Raw genomic sequence first — 17,758 nt, 5'->3', positions numbered from 1 at the left:
CAGTGTCATTTCTAGACAGATCATTCACCAGTTTATTATTAATCACTCTCTATGAACAATGCAATCTCTGTGAGTTCTGGGAGGGCTAGCACTAACATACTTTTGTCATCATATGTATCTTAACTTGTGCAGCGATTTGTGGGAACAAATATACCTCTATATTAATAATAAATATGAAGTCAGGACTAGTCTATATGGGCTGAATAAAGCAAACCAGTATCTTACTAGTGAAGTTTTGATAGATGACAATTGTAATGGAGGTAAAGGTGATTACAGTGACATACAGGAGTCATACATTATTAAACATGCTTGAGTCCATTATTATTAGGGTGCAAATAAACAGACCTTATGTGTGCTCTCTGATAGCTCTTTGCACGAGTACATTTCAGTATGGTCGCATGCACTCAAAAAAATGATTCTTTAAACCTACTTAATTCAATTATGGACAGTGGTTCCACACAACCAAATTGTTTTTGATGAACATGAATGGAATTTTTTGAATCTATGCAAACTCTTTGTGTTGTGACAACACAGCTGAATGAGGAAGAATTTATGTGAAATAGTAATGTCCAACCAACTCAATTTATTCACTTCCCTGTAACTTAAACCGGTTAAGTTTAGTGAACATGTTTTGGTTTATTAAAAACTGGCTAAATATGTTTCACTTTATCAACATAAGGAAGTTTGTTTCAGACAACTCATTTAAATTATGGACAGCGGTTCCATCCAATTGGTTCTAGTTACTTTAACTAAATGATTTCAAGTTAAAGTTACTCCCTTCAACAAAGCATTTTTGTGTGATTATTTTGCAATGAATCACAAAAGACAAGATGTCACAAATTATCAAGTGTATTTGTTAAACAAGAGCAACAATTACAGTTACAACCACATTACAAAATTACAGAAATATTAAACTACTGTCATTTTCTAATTGGCATATAAAGGTAACCAATCAAACCTTAATCCAGGAACAGGAACTGGCTCCAGAAATAACTTCTGCAGTACTCCAAATGTGTACCTGATTTCAGGAGTTCAAGTTTAGTCCATATATCAGTCCCAGCAACATGTTTTTTCATAGGGTTTACTGCTAAGGTCCTGAAGAACTTTATCTTCCAACACTCCAACATCTGCTGTGCTGTCTTCAATGTCTGCACCTTCAAATCGTATGACATAGATTCCCATGATTCCTCTGGATCACCTCCTGAGTGTTGCCAACGTCTGTATCCTAGAGAGGATATTTAAAAGAATGGAGTACTCAAATTCTTAAATTTACTGTAAATTCTTAAATTTACCTTAGCATTTATCATCCTTGAAAATACCAATAAATAAATAAATAAATAAATAAATAAAACAACTTACCATATACTCCATAATAACACTGCTAGTGTCTTCATTTGGGTACTTCAACGTCATTAGTCTAAAGATGCAGACAACAACAAAATTCATGAGATTTAGCCTTTACATTTTTCTTAAAAAAAAAAAAAAAAAAAAACACATTTGAAAAATGTCATTATTATTCTGTCTGATCATTTCCTTACGGGAAATACAGGCAAGATGTCCAGATGGAATTCTAACTAACATTACAGTGGACAATGAAACTATAACAGTACTGGACCAGATCAGCACAGAAAGTCACTGTCCTGCAGAGTTTAGCAATATTCCCAATTAAAGGGATAGTTCACCCAAAAATGAAAATTCTGTCATTAATTACTCACCCTCATGTCGTTCCAAACCCACAAGACGTTCATTCATCTTCAGAACACAAATTAAGATATTTTTGATGAAATCTGAGAGCTTTCTGACCCGGCATAGACAGTAATGCAACTGAAATGCTCCCAGACCCAGAAACGTAATAAGGACACCAGTAAAACAGTGTAAAAATCAGTGGTTCAACCATAATTTTACAAAGCAGTGAGAATACTTTTTGTGTGCAAAGAAAACAAAAATATTGACTTTATTCAACAATTCTTCTCCAAATTACGTCTTCTACCATTATCGAGAGTACCTCTTTGCATAACGCATGCATGTGATTCTGCTGACGTAGAACATGTATGTGCTGGGCCTTGTTTGCTTGCAGAGGAAAGCAATGTGCATGCATCGTGATACTCTCCATAATGGCAAAATACGTGATTTGGAGGAGAAGAATTGTTGAATAAAGTAGTTATTTTTGTTTTCTTTACCCATAAAAAGTATTCTTGTAGCTTTGTAAAATTATGGTTGAACCACTGATGTCACATGGACTATTATAGCGAAGTCCTTACTACGTTTCGGGGCTTGGGAATATTTCAGTTGTGTTGATGTCTATGCAGGGTCAGAAAGCTCTCTGATTTTATCAAAAAATATCTTAATTTGTATTTTGAAGATGAACAAAGGTCTTACAGGTTTGCTAATCAAAGTCTTACTAAAAGTTCCAGGCAGGGGTGTTGGAGCTAAACTCCAGAACACTGTCTCTCCAAGAGCAGGTTTGACACGCCTGCCTTGCTTTAGAATGTATTGTTTTTGGGAAGTTAATGTATTCGCAATATCTGTCAGTTTACAGTAATACCATATATTTTATATTTACTATATTAATAACCCAATTCTTATTATATCTGTCTTTTTTGTTAATGCCTATGACCATAACCCTAAAACTCAGTGGCTGGTGAGACAATGTTTTAAAGGGGTCATCTGATCCAAAACTCACTTTTACATGTTGTTTGAACATATATGCATGTTGGCAGTATGTGTACACAACCACCCTATAATGATAAAAATCCACCCAGTGGTATTTTTTAATCATTATAAGTAATATGCCTTTTTTCAAATCAGGTCATTCTCAGCTTCTAGTTGGTGTGACGTCACACCGATCAAGGCCGCTCCCACATTAGTTGATTTACATGACCGTCTTATCTTAGACCTGCCCTAAATGAGCCGAGTGAGAGCTGAGAATAGTCTGACCACCATTATTGTATTTAAAGGAACATGCAACAGAATGGCCCACTCTGAAAAGGGCTGATTTTGATATGGTAAAATGGGTGTTTTTTACACTACCACTGAGAAATTTTAACAAAAGTATGCTATGGACTTCTCATTAAGACTCTAAAGAATCATATCAACAGCATCTGATGACCCCTTTAACATGATTACAAAAGTTTTTGTTGAGTGTAGCTGTTCTTACCTGTGTAGTGGGGACCAAGAGGGTTTAATGCTTTGTCCAAGGACTCTTCTTCGGTTTGCAATCATCTTCATAAGTTTTGCAGTGTGGATCCACCCATTGGCAAAGACAGCTGACACTAATGGACCTATGGTTATTCTGCACAAATCTGTAAACACATGAAGTACAATTTGTTACAAGAGCACCCATATATAGTTTAACAGCAAAGACAAATTCAGTGATCAAAAGATTTGTGTGATTATTGTCATGTATATTATTCCAAAAGGGTGGACATGATCTGGAGCATATTTAAAGTCATAAAATGACTGTAAAAAGCATGATTTATAGTTCAGGCACAGCTTTTCACAAAAACATTAAGTTTATAAAATGATAAACATCACATTTCTGCATTCAAACCATTTTTAAGAAAAAGAATGAGTTAAAAGTACCCATTAAATACACACACACACACACACACAAACATATACATATGAAGAGTTCATTTGCAAAAACAAATAAATCCATTTTTATTAATATTCATAAAACGTTTTTTATTGTAAGTGTGTTGTTGTTTTTTTTTTTGTTTGTTTTTTTGTGTTTTATTGTGTTAGTTAGCTGTATTTTTGAGCTATTAATATTCATTCAAAATAAACCAACCACAGTTTGATTGATATTACTTGGAATGCAGAATAATTATTTAAAAAAAAAAAAAAAAAAAAAAAACAGTTATCTGTTCTTGCAAATTAACTCTTAATATATACAAATATACACATGAACTCTTCATATACACATACGCACAAATACATGCATACATAAATGTATTAACATATAACATATCAATATATCTTAGTGTCTTACTTGTTTAGATTTCTAGAAGACACATCAGCTTCTTAACCATCCACCAGTTCACACTGACAACTGCGTGCATTCCTCTAAAAGTGAAAATGCAAAATACCCTTATTACTTTTGTTTATAAAGGATGAAAAGGCAATACAGCGGTTCACTTACCTTAGCCAAAACTTTTTTTCTCCGTCAGTAAAGTTGTGCCATTCCTTCATTTCGCCAAAATTAGGCAGCGATGAAGAAACCCGTGATCAAACTCATGCTGTTATAAAAACGAATAGCAGATAAAATGTTAAAAGTATGCAGCCGTCGAATGTGGCAACATTTGTACTTGCTTTCGTGCTTTAGCTAACGCTAATTTTTACTGGGACTTGAGTAGCCTAGAAAGAGCACAGGAAGGTTTTATTTAACTGCCTATATATCATTAATAAGACGGAAAAGCACTAATTTTAATATTTCGCCGCATACTCTGTTCCACAAGCACACGTACAAATACACTAACGTTACAGTCCATATGCGCGTTCACATCCCAACCGCACGAAATCATCTATTAACGGCGCAATATACCAGTTACACTCGTCTGCAAAACAACACTAAAAGCATACTAAAACACTTACAGAAATTAAAGACTTTGACTTAACACAAAGAAGTCTTTAGATTTTCTTACCTGACTGGTACTTCTAGCTCCTACGCCATGATACACCTCCTTCGCGCCGTCTTCATAAAATGCGTTGGAAACGTCATATCCGGTTTTTTGAACGGCGAAATTAAACCGTTTACGTTAGTTTAACGATTGATAATCAAGTAAAATGGAAACTTAAACAGTTTAAATTAATAGAGCTCAATACAATAGTGTTTTGGTGGAAAAACAAATACACTTGTGTTGTTTTAACAATAAATACCTGGGTAAAATGAACAGTGGCACAAAACCATTTTTTTTGAGTGTGTCTGGCAAGTGTTTTATAATTTGTTTTATAGGAGTTTGGGTCACACTTTATTTTAAGGTCCAATTCTGGCTATTAACAATTAACTATGACTTTTCTATCAATAAACTACTAATTTGCTGCTTATTAGCAGTTAGTAAGTTGTTAAGTTTATGTATTGATTAGGATTTAGGATGTAGAATATGGTGATGCAGAATATGTGCTTTATAAGTACTAATAAATAGTCAATATGTTATGAATAGGCATGCTAATAAGCAACTAGTTAATAGTGAGAATTTTTTTCCTTATACTAAAGAGTTACTGGAGTTTGCAATGGTTAGTGGTGATGAACACCACTAACCATTATATGATACATATGGGCATCAACACTCTCCTGAACTGTTCACTGGTCATGTCAAGTTGCCTTTAGATCACCACATCCAACAAAATCATAAGGTTTATAATTGCTTTTTTTTTATTTGTTTTGCTGTTTTATCATTCTGAATGGATATGTATTTATTTATATACAGGCAAGTTAAGGTGACTAGTGGTCTGTTGGCATCTCCGTGTGGTCCTGTTTGGTATTGCAGCTTGTAGTTATAGAAGTTATCTAAAGAAACGTTTATTTTTTCCTTACAGTTTTTGCTGTTGCACTGTATAAACTGTGAATTATGAAAATTAAAAAAAAATGATTTAATTTATCTTGCAGAAAATATAGTTTTATGAGAATCATCCTCAAACGTAATCTTGAACTTGGTAAAACAATTATCTTTATTTAAAATGTTTCAAGTTTTCTTTGTTATTATTTTCTTTTTCATCTTTTTTCATACTTTTCATACTACATAGAAACGTTGCTTTTAGATTGCATGTGGGTATTAAGGGAGGTACTGTACTTCCTGCCTCAGAGTTTCCACTTCCTGTTGTTGTTTTCCGGCACTGCAGCCTGGTGTGTTCGATGATGGAATGCTAGGGTGAGGTGCCATGGAATGGAGCCACAGGAATGGAAAGTGGGTGAACAGAGAGGGAAAAGGGGCCAGACAGAAGCACCAAGCAAAACTTCTTTTAACAGGCCTCCTTTGACTAGTCACCTTAAACTATATGAAGTCAATAAATCTGACTGAACTTTTTAAATGTTAAACAGTACACACATTCCGAAGTGAATGATAATGTTGACCTGTATTCATACGCTCAAGTTCCCCATATGGGAGTTTATTTTTATTTCTTCCTTCAGAATAGACATTGAATCCACAGCCATTCATCATATCACTGTTTAAAGGGGTTGTACCCTCAAAGTGGGTGCAGTTTTCCAAAAAATACCTTTGTCTGCCCCCACTAATTCTTTTGTTAGTAAGTGTTTATGGAAAGTGGGATCATGTTAGACTTCATCTTGCAGGCATGAAAAAAATAGAGACATGTCATAACTTTCTAGGAAGTTGCTTTGTAGATGTTTATATTACTTTTCTTATCATGTTATTTTGGTCTGTGATAGGCTAAATGCCACAAAGACAGAGGACTGTCATCCAATCAGAACACTCAACGTGTGTCTGGCAAGGCCATGGCCTGGAAGGGTCCCCGCACAGTGGTGCTGGAGAAGAACTCTCAGGGCTTTGGTTTCACATTACGGCACTTCATAGTCTATCCACCGGAGTCTGCCCTCCACACTAACTTGAAGGTAACAAATAATAATAATTTAAAAAATAAAATAAAATAAAATAAATAAATAAATAAAATGTAAAAATGTGAAAAAGCCTGTATTCTGTTATTTTTTTCACAGGAGCATTTCTAAAGAATCGTCACAGAGCTCTTTTTCATATAATGACAGTTCATTGTGACCATGACTATAGAGCTACAGTATATGCATTAAAAATAATAATAATAATAATAAATGTAGTCCATGTTTTGCGATAACAATGTCCAAAATTGCATAAAATATTAAGACTAGTTTTTAATCAATATCTGTTGGTGTTTTCTTAACCTCATTACCAAGTTTTCTTTTCATAAAATGTTCAACATAACCTCAGAGGGAAAAAAAAACCCTAAGAAATTGTCCAATGGGCAAATAGTTTAAAAACAAAGTCACAACTGAACCGCTGCGCATCTCCATTCAAACCCAGCAGTGTTTCGTTTATAAATGAAAGTGCGTTGAATCTATAAATTCAACTATAGTAAGTTAATGAATCAATTACCCATTCACAAAGAATCAGCCCTTAGAATGAATCAAATGAATGAATGATTCAGTAATTAAATCAGTGACTTGCCGCCACCTACTGGCAGTTTTATTTTTATTTTTAAAGTATCTTTTCAGTTATTTAAATCATTTAATAATTCTATATTCAAAATTTTATATTTAAAACATTAATCTCATGAATTTATGAATTTGACGCGCATGCCACCTCTGAGCCTCATAAAATATGAAAATACACCTACAGGCCACTTTTGTGTTCTTCTGTGCCACCTCTGTAGTACAAATTAATTTTTTTAATACTGATTTCATCTGATTGGTAACTTATTCATATTCCACTTGTTTTTATTCTGTTGTTTTAATTAAAAATGTTAAAAAGCTTATAAAATATAATTTTCTTAAAATTTGACATAAAAGATGACAGATAGTTGATGACATGATAGTTTTAATAAGGTTAGAAAATGCCATTACAAAGGTAAAAACAAAATTCCCCTTTAATTCACTTTAAGGAGTCAAATATCACCTCATAATGGGAAGACTAATTTTTAATCAGATTTTTTTTATTATTGATTAGAAGGTGCTCCTAAAATTTTGACTGTGCTTTTAGAGTCCTGATGGATTTATTGCATTTTGGGGGGAGGGGGATCATTTTCATAATAAATCTTTTAATATCAAAATCTGGATTAGAATTGTTAATGTTATTATAACCCAAAGATGCTATGTGAAAGTTTGAAACAGAAAATAGTGGTTTTCATCTTTACCACTTTCTTGGTAAAAAAAAAAAAAAAAAAAAAAAAAAAAACAACAACAAAACAAAACAAAAAAAAAACACATTTTTACTCAAATGAATCAAAATTGATTTATAGCATTTTGGAACCAAACTCTTCAAATACACTACTATAGCGACAAGACAAAGGGATGTAGTTGTTATGAGAACAGCACTGACAGCAGCAATGGTTGTCCCTTCACCATGTTAAAAGATTTCCAAATTTCCCAATAGTAAACACGTTTTGAGAGGCGTCCACATCAAATTTCCAATTAGAAAACTTGTATTTATGATAATTTTCGATGACACGTGAAGGCAGCATTATTTACTTGCATATATGTATTTACAAATATGCTTTTTCTCAGTAAAATGTCTTCTATAACTATATACATTTGCAATTACATTACATAAATCATGGCTTGTTTTTAGAGAATATATTTGTATACCATCACAGTTTTATTTGATTAAAAAAAACAAGAAACCAATATAGTCACAACAAGAACAGACAAAGAGCAACTCAAACTGGGGACACTAAATGCACAGGGTAACTGAGGAAGAAAATAAGGGACATGTGGGGCTAATCAGTTAACTCATGATGGCAAATCAAACATCATGGAAACCAGCAAGTGTATACTCAAATGCACTTCACACAGATGAAACGATATTCAAAGGGAGCAGGCCTTTGAATATTATTGTGGATTCATTAAACTCATTAAAAGAAACTCCAGAACCTGAAATGGGTGTGTCAGATAAGGGAGACATACAAAATGTGCAGTGCTGGGGAGCACCCAGGACCAGGATTGAGAAACACTGCTCTACCATCCGGTGCAAGGATGCCCAAACTTGGCTTAATATTCTACTAAATAGCTACCAGCCAACATTACTGAACTTCTCCATACTTCCCCTAGTGGTGTAAAAGGCATGTTACAAAACAGGCTTCAGTGGTTCAATTGACCTCAGACATTCCCTCTTATCTTGCAGGTTGAGGAGAATGGCAAAGGAAAAGGTAAGTGGATCTAATCCTTAAAATACTGCACTGTTCTTTGTAATATTTCAGTTGTAAGTGCATTATAGTTGTTGTATGATCTTGCTCAGGAGGTGAAAGGTCTCGTCTGGAGCCAGTGGACACTATTTTTGTGAAGAATGTGAAAGAGAAAGGGCCAGCCCATCAGGCAGGCCTGTGCACAGGTAGGGAAGAATAGTGTGCCCATATCTGAAAGGTGTAATGCCTTTTGTCTGTTAAGCACAGCATGGAAAGCTGTTAGAAATTCACAGTAAACCACAGATTCACAAAGTACAGCTTTTATAAAATGGCGATTTCGTAATTTGTTTATTTATTTTAATATTTATTTTATTAAAAAAGTGATATTTTGTATTAAAAATGCTTGTAATAGTGATGCAATGACTGTGAGTGTTTGTGTCTGGAGTAATTTACAATGGCTTTGAACACGGCTCAACCAATCATAATAATTATCATAATCCATTTTATAAGTGTGTGTTTGTATTTAGGAGACAGACTGGTGAAGGTAAATGGAGAAAGTGTGCTGGGAAAAACTTATTCTCAGGTCATAGCACTGATTCAGAATAGGTGAGGCTATTTTAAACATGAATTAATGAGCTTTACTTATATTTACAAGTGTATTTACATCTACAGTGAATTTGTACTTCATAACAGGATTTGTTTGTATTTAGTGAGAATGTACTGGAGTTGTCCATCATGCCTAAAGATGAGGATGTGTTACAATTGGTAAGATGACCTTTCTTTGTTCTTCCTCTATTTCTACTCCCTTTCTTTCCCTAACACCCACATACAACTATACATAATCAACTGCTGTAATGTACAAAAAGTGGCTCTAATAACCCATACTGTACAAGTCCATTTGTTGTCTTATTAGGAAAAAAAAGACATAAGAAAAGCATGAGAAATAGTTTAAAGTAAATGCACATTGTTACTGCCATTTTGCTTGTATTTTTAAAGGTGATCAAACTGGTTTATTAAGAAGGCATTTTAAATCAAAATATTAATAATCAAATGCAACCTGATAATATATAATTATAATCCAAAATTTTAACTTTTATCAAGTGGGTTAATAAGGAACAGTGCCATTAACCCCTGGGAAATATCAAGTTAAAACATTTAGACTGATTATTAATGTTTGGTTATTGATAAATGTATCCTGAAAACATCACGTACAACAGCTGTGTGCTACATTTGTCCCGTTTGATTTGAAGTTTCAAAATTTGTTTGGCTGATTAATCAAAAATGAGCCAAAATGAATTGATGTGAAGCATATACATTTTTACATTTGCAATTGTTTTTCTTTGGAACACAAATTAAGATTTTTTTTAATGAAATCTGAGAGCTTTCTGATCCTGCATAGACAGCAATGCAACTACCATGTTCAAGGCCCAGAAGTAGTAAGAACATTGTTAAAATAGTCCATGTAACATATACATAGTTCAGGCATGAAACTCTAACTGGCACCAGCCAATCAGGAGTACTTCCTAATCCACATAAGCATATGTATTGTTTTCTAGCCTGTTTTCAGTTCATTGCGTGATTATGAAAGCTTATGTTACCCCTCCTCCTCCCCAGTGCTACATGTAGAGATCTGCTAGGAGGTTCTACATTTCTTTCAGCAGCCATCCTTCATTATTTTTGACTAAGCTGAACTAATTATTGTATTTGCTCAAGAGCGTAGCAGATCTTGTCCACCAAAATCAAGCTTATGTATATTTCATGCCCATGTCGATAAATGCTGGATAAAATTATCACTCCGATAGTTGTCATAACTGAACTGTGGTTCAACCTTAATTTAAAAAAGCTATGAGAATGTTTTTTATGCACAAAAATAAATAAATACCATTCAACAATTTCTTCTCTTCCGTGTCAAGTACCACAACACATGCTGTGGTGATGCTGACACAGAAGCTGGCATTCTGATGTAGAACCTGAATGTGCTGCACCTGGTTTATAAGCAGAGGAATACACACATGCATTGTGGTATTCTCATGAACGTCTGTCAAAGACTGACACGGAAGAGAAGAAATTGTTGAATAAAGTCGTTATTTTCATTTTTTTTTTCACAACATTTTCGTAGCTTCATAAAATCAAATTTGAACCACAGATGTCACATGGATTATTTTAACAACGTCCTTACTACCTTTCTGTACCTTGAACATTGTAGTTGTGGTGCTGTCTATACAGGGTCAGAAAGCTCTCAAATTCCATCAAAAATATTTTAATTTGTGTTCCGAAGATGTACAAAAGTCTTACAGGTTTGGAACGACATGAGGGTGAGTAAATAATGACAGAATATTCTAATATTTTGGGGTCAACTATCCCTTTAAAGCTTCTGAAATAACAAAATTAATTGTAATTCATTTGATGTTTCATTCCCCACAGTTTCTGTGATGGTCTGAACCTGTCTTATTTCTATTTCTCCATGATTTTGTCTACTTGCCTTTCATGCTTAGGTACTTCCCCATTAACAGTAAACGTGTTTTCTTTCTACATCTCTTACAGGCATATTCTCAAGATGCCTATCTGAGAGGGAATGAGCCATACACTGGAGAAGCCCAAAACCTTCCTGAACCTCCTCCAGTCTGTTATCCAAGCAGCAAACCCACCTCTACCACTCAGAACCACAGTCTTCCTGACAGCCTCAACTGTAAACCCAACCCCACTCTGGATAGCTCTGGTATCATTGTTGGGTCTCAACGTGCCCATCACCACCTGACTCAACACTGCCCCGACTCCTCATCCTCAGCAGGGATAATGAACCCGCTGGACTTCCACTTTGCTAACCACAATGCAGCTATTGCCTCCGCTTCACTCCCTTATCCTAGGAAAGGCAGTCTTCCCCAAGCTCGTAGTGAACTGTGTCACCAGGCTCTGTCGAATTGGTACTACAGCCAAGCGGAGCGACCAGGCCTTGGAATGTCCCATCAGCACCGTAGCATATCTCATGACCAGCTGTGTGAGCTGGGACTGGCACTGGGAGGGTCTTACGGTGGGTGGCCAAACAATCCATCTCAGGACACCCTTGTTCACCACTACAGTGCAATGACAGGGGCCAACGACTCCCTGAGGAAGCTATGTAGGTGGGGTCAAACCTCCAGCCATTCCTGTTCAGAGAACCTGCTGGCTGCATATGCTTCCTATGAGCAGAGTTACACCTGCTCGCTAGAGACTTTAGAAAAGGCATCTGTTCTGATTCTGCCCCATTACAAAAGACCAGCATGGCCTCATCAAAGCAATCAGCCAAACAGGGTTGAGGAGAGCCCAAGTCTTGCTCATCATGAGGTCATTTCCACAACAGTTCCACCCTCAGATTGTGGCTTAAGCCAAGCCCAGCAGCCGCCTATTCAGATCAAATGTTTACCTGCACAAGTTATAAATGATCAAAAGGTGGGCTACTGCAGCTACAGCCCCTCCTGCTACCAAAAGCCTAGCCAACTTATGCAACAGTCTCACTCCTTTAGTGACTCTTCCAACACCAGACCTCACCTCAGCTGGACCCACACCCCACAAACTGACCAACTGCAGAGTATGTCCTCCACCACTACCCCCGAATCAGTGCTTAAAGACTCAGCTACAGCAGGCTTGGTGGTTTGTGGGTTTGGTAAGGAGAGTGTTCCAGCTAAGAGTCAGGAGGTAGTGCTTCGAAAAAAGCCCCCCCCAGGCAGAAATGGAGTGCTACACTCCAACTATGCTCTACCTGAGGATACACAAGAACCTCTTTCAGCCAAAGCTATTCCCTTAAGGTCAGAAGACTCTTTGCAGACTAATGGTGTCATACCACCCTCGCTTGTGGAGCAGGACTTCCTGGCCGCCATTCCTTTCATAGGTCAGTGGGGACTGATTGAAATGATATCCTTTATTTTAACAGATCACTTTACATAATAGAAAATAACCATGTAATTTTATAGTACAAATGTCAAATTTCACTACTTATAACATTTACATTTTAATTTGTTCACGTACAGACGTTAATGTGTCTATGAAATATGTCCATAAAAACCCGAAACACACTCACTTCGGTGCAAATATGAACTGGTATTCGCGCTGCAAGTGCTGTTAAACTCATCACCGTGTTCAGCGCAGAAAATGCATTCATGATCCTTCTGTGTGTGTAGGGGAGAGCAGAGCACAAATTAGTACTTTTTTAGCAAAGCATAAGAAGTGAAGCAGAACTATCAAAAACAGTTTGGAGATTAAATTAATTGTGAAATAACTGTAAAAATAATAAACAGTGTGTCTCTTTTTTAAATAAACACTTACAACAGAGATGTAAGTTTACTTCAGCCAAAAATTACTTTAGCAATGGTTAAATAAATGTTCAGGGATATCTTCAAAAGATTTTTGAACTTTGGCACATTTTTTCCTCATATAGTGATGATATGGCAAGGAAATAATAAGAAATTTTGCAATGCTAGTGTGTGGAAATGTTTAAATCATTAGTAATAATGAGTAATTTCAGTAATTTCATAATAGTGTTACAATTAACCCCGCATTTGTGCCCCGCTCACCTCAATCATCTGAAATGCTTTTTCCTTATTAGAAACCAAATGCATATGAAGGAACGAACTTTTTGTATCTCTCGGAAATATACAGCGCCGAGTTCAAACAGACGATAGAAATGAATGAACCTGAAACAGTTTTGTACCATTTGAATTTTCTGGTGTATGCAATCTCATACAGAATACAGCTCAGGGAAGTGAGAAAGTTTCTTCTCATTAATAATATGGGCCGAGCCTTTTAATAATGAACCATCGCTCTGAGACACTGTTATTACAACTCGTGTGCGCCCGCCCTTCAAAACACGCAACGGATGTTTTAAATTGCGGCCTTTGCGATTCTAAAATCGCATTAAGCAATATCGCCATTCGTAATTAATGTTGGTTTATTGTGCAGCCCTAGACTGAACTATGTGTGCGTGTCATTGAAACGCAAATTTAGCTGCAGCCAATTTTTAACCCCCACCCCCCCTCGCAACGCCACTGGTCTGCTTATATGCATATTCACTCATTGGTTACGAGACGCAGACATGTAAGAGGCTGGCAGTTATCAATATATATCTGTGTAATTAGTGACACTTGGTCTATATTTTAAAAAATATTTGAATATGGCAACATTTTTACCCAACATGATACCGTTTTTCTATTTTCAGATTAAATCACAAACAGAGATCCATCTATAAGCCAGTCACTGTCAGCATAATTAGTGAGCTTGTTGACATCGTTAGTGAACTCGTTGACAAAACAAAAAAGTTCACCATATAAATTGTATGCATTGACCCCACTTATTTTGAAGAATCTTTAAAAATTATCTGGATAACTGTCAGCTGTTATTATTAGGTATACAGTCCGGTTCTTCTGTGTAAGATGAATCCGTCTCTCTCTGAATCGGTCTCTCCGTCTTTCTAATGTGCTTTGTGGAGTATCCACTTGTAAGGAAAACCTGGTTTGCCCTGGGTAATTAACACTAACCCCTTCATACAGTACCTTTTTTTGTTGAACACAGACAAAAACGTTAGGGTTACACAGAATATAAGATGCTTAATATTTAATCGATGAGTAGTTAATGCAATAAAAAAAACCTAGGGTAAGATTTCACATGATGGCCAATGCATATTTATGTTTGGCACCTGGATTCTGTAAGTTCAGCATAATGTCATCATATGCATACTCTCAGAATGTATCTATTTCACATAATTTCACAGATTTCCCACCACACTCCATTTTTTTTATTTTTTTTTTGGACAATTTACTTCATCCATGTTAGAACCCTTAATCAAATGTCAACCCTTGATAACATAGTTAAAAAGACTAAAAGATTTTTATGTCTGTTGTCTAGAGCAGTGCCTTATTTTCTAACATCCTCTATTAAAATCTCCCTCAGCCCTCTAACTCTCGCCTCCTCTGATAGATGAAACCACAACTCCCAGTGTAGACCTGTGTGCTCGTCGTGTGCCAGCGTCCTCTGTGGTGTCCAGCAGCCTCTTCCAAGCATCTGCCCACACCACCAGTTCCATCGTCACCTCCCCACTTACCAGCTTCCCATACACAAACTGCAGTGAGTTGCTCCTCCCTGCCCACCAGCCCAAATCCAGCTTCATTTACAGCGACCTCTGTTGTCTCTGTTTGATCACTTTATTTTAGTAGGCTTTCTAGTACATGTGCATGTTTACGTTCTTGATGTCATCTCCCATTTTGCCTTTCCAGTTTATCATTTTTGTAAGTTTTTGTTGATGTTGAAATGTACAATTTGGACGTTTTTTTTTTTGTTTTTTTTTGACGTTTAAAACTTAACATATTTTTTTTTTTGCTAAAACATAAAATATTTATGAATCTTTATATCATTAGGATATTTGTATCAATGCATTTTTTTTTCCATTTTATCGATAAGCGATTTAGATTTTTAGACCCTTTAACCTACCCCCGAACCTAAACTTTCAATGTACGTTTTAAAGAATCAAAATTTACATAAAATACATTTTCAGTTCTCATGAGATCACATTGGTCGTTTTTATAACTTTCCTGTACACTTCTCTGCCTTTCATTGTTTCTTACTTGTATTTGTTTCTTCAGCATTAAACACACTTAGGCTTGTTCAAGAGGCATCGGCGCTGTGCAGACCGATTGGCATATGACGTCCAAGTACTGCGAGAGCAAATCAAAAGCATAAAGGGTTGTCTACTCTCCAGTCATTCTCGTGGTACTTTGATGTCGTATCGAACAAGCCTAAAATCCAGCACTGGATGTGTGTTTATTGCATGAATGGAGCAAGACATGAAGTGTCTAAAATACATGTGCACAGTTCAGCTGAAAGACATTTACTTTATCTGTATGCTTTCCACAAAAAAAAAAAAAAAAAAAACTATTCACTGAAAATAACCAGAACATTAACAACAACACCAATAAGAGCTTGTGGTTTTTCAGTTTTATGGTTTATGGTTAATCAGATGTGCTTTTGGCCACTGATCTGTCCTCTCAACGTTTTCTTTCAGAATTATTATTGGCTGATATAAAAAAAAAAAAAAAAAAAAGCATTATGTTTAAGATGAAAATAAGCTCAAGACCCTTTTCATGGAAACGAATCAGACTTCTAATCACTGTTAGTGAGCAAGAGGCAAATTAATGCCCACTTCTCAAACGGAAGGCTGTATGAAACTCAGTTTCAGAGGCACACATAGATGAGCTTTGTTGAACTGAAAACGGCTCTGAATGAGGAGTCGATTCTCTTTGACAGGATTGATTCCAACCTTTGGAACTGACAGGATTGATTCCAACCTTTGGAACTGACTCTCAGTTCCCAACGCCTCAGAGTCGAGGAATAGATTCTTTTTGTAATCGATTCCCAGCCCTAGCGGCTCCTAAATGTAAATTTAAGTGGGGCAGATTCTGGGCCGTAGCAGTAGTTTATAATAAACTCAAGAAAGCTTATAGTCTTTAGAGTCTAATCACTGAACACATGTACACACACTTTTGGCAGAGATCTTAAGTCCATGCGTTATTCAGCCTGTGCAGACTAATATTGATTGACACACATATACTATAGAATTATTGCCTTACTATTTTCCCCGAATGTTGATTTAGAAAGTTACACGTTGTAGAGGAATTTAAGTGAGGAAACAAATATCACATCTCCTCTCAAAACAAACACAGCAGAACTACATGAAGGCTTTTTATGTGAGCACATTTAAACTAAAGAATTAACACTTTCAATAATTTAAAACTACTCCATATAGGAAAAACAGAAATGCCAGCTAGTTACTGACCTGATGCAGACACATATAGCTGAAGCTGACTGATATCGTCTTGGTCTGGAGCGAGGTAACATGTAAATAAGTGGGGCGGTCTCAAAACTGCCCAAATGGCTCTCAGTTAGAGCCACCTGCAGTTCCACTTTTCACCACAGATTTGCATTGTAAAATTGTTGAGTTCGGGAGGACTGCCCCACTTGCAGAATGCTGAACACATTTACAGTTTATTATTTATTCAGTTTATATAGGGGTCTATGTTCTGGGTGTTTTGGTGGGGCTCTTACAGACGAGCCGCGCCTGCTATATCTCATCTGACATTGTCACCTCTTTCTTTTTTTTTTTTTTTATAAAAACATAATTTTTTTTACATAATTCTCCTCCCATCTCCTTTAAATATGTCTCTCTATCAGTCTTCTGTTATTACCACTCAGTGTCTGTAACACCTGACATTTTTTTTTCTCTATTTCACATCTGTCATCAACATTGGTCTAAAATTTTAACAGCTACCAAGACAAATGTTTGCAAATATTCCAGGTTTTCCAGATGTCAGCCTTCCAACTCATATTAGGTCACTGGGTGGCATTTAACTATGTTTGATTCATGTATTATGAAAATAATGTATAGATTATCAAAATGGTTCAGTACGAGTATTCATTCTATCACTTATTTATACATCGCCCTCTTCTCTTTTTGTGCATTATCTTCTAATTTGTCCCTTACTACACTGTATTTTTATAACAGGCAATCTCAAAAACAGCCGTCGTTCCTCTTACTTGCTGGCCATTACCACAGAGCGCTCCAAGTCATGTGACGAGGGTTTGAACACCTTCACAGATGAAGGCCATGTTTTCTTGTAAGTGTGACAGGTGTCACAGGACAGTGAAAAGTATCACAACATCTCTGTGATGACCACTGCACATTAATATGCTGTTTGATATCATCTCTTTACAAGGATACTCAGGCACTCAACATTTAATTCCAGTGCTCAGTGTTTATTTTAGTACTGCATGTGTTTGTGAGCACATTCTCAATTTCTACTGGTTACATTATTTGTAACTAAAGTTACATTCACTAACAAGGACCACGCCACAACCATGCAGATAAAACTTTATGGAGATAAAGACAAGATGAAAGAAAATAGGA

At 36.0% G+C, this 17,758-nt stretch overlaps 1 protein-coding gene and 1 long non-coding RNA gene across 2 annotated transcripts in view; one reads left to right on the top strand and one right to left on the bottom strand.

The window, feature by feature from the left end:
* The window catches only part of arhgap23b (Rho GTPase activating protein 23b), a 96,925-nt gene that overhangs the window by 49,987 nt on the left and 29,180 nt on the right, over positions 1 to 17,758 (top strand). Inside the window, 8 exon segments of the mRNA XM_051123844.1 lie at positions 6,389 to 6,571; positions 8,829 to 8,853; positions 8,943 to 9,035; positions 9,357 to 9,435; positions 9,540 to 9,594; positions 11,374 to 12,697; positions 14,779 to 14,925; positions 17,357 to 17,468. Of these exon segments, the coding sequence (XP_050979801.1) occupies positions 6,389 to 6,571; positions 8,829 to 8,853; positions 8,943 to 9,035; positions 9,357 to 9,435; positions 9,540 to 9,594; positions 11,374 to 12,697; positions 14,779 to 14,925; positions 17,357 to 17,468 (2,018 nt within the window).
* Positions 834 to 4,720, bottom strand: LOC127173829 (uncharacterized). The gene is made up of 6 exons (XR_007828807.1): positions 4,644 to 4,720; positions 4,142 to 4,238; positions 3,992 to 4,065; positions 3,158 to 3,302; positions 1,360 to 1,417; positions 834 to 1,225 (listed from the first exon to the last, which is right to left on the bottom strand). It is a non-coding gene; the product is annotated as an uncharacterized LOC127173829 (long non-coding RNA).

Source organism: Labeo rohita, chromosome 12 (genome assembly GCF_022985175.1).
Source record: "Labeo rohita strain BAU-BD-2019 chromosome 12, IGBB_LRoh.1.0, whole genome shotgun sequence".
In the NCBI taxonomy this organism is placed as follows: domain Eukaryota; kingdom Metazoa; phylum Chordata; class Actinopteri; order Cypriniformes; family Cyprinidae; genus Labeo; species Labeo rohita.
Note: the sequence above shows the minus strand (reverse complement) of the source record. Positions and strands in the feature narration are given on the sequence as shown.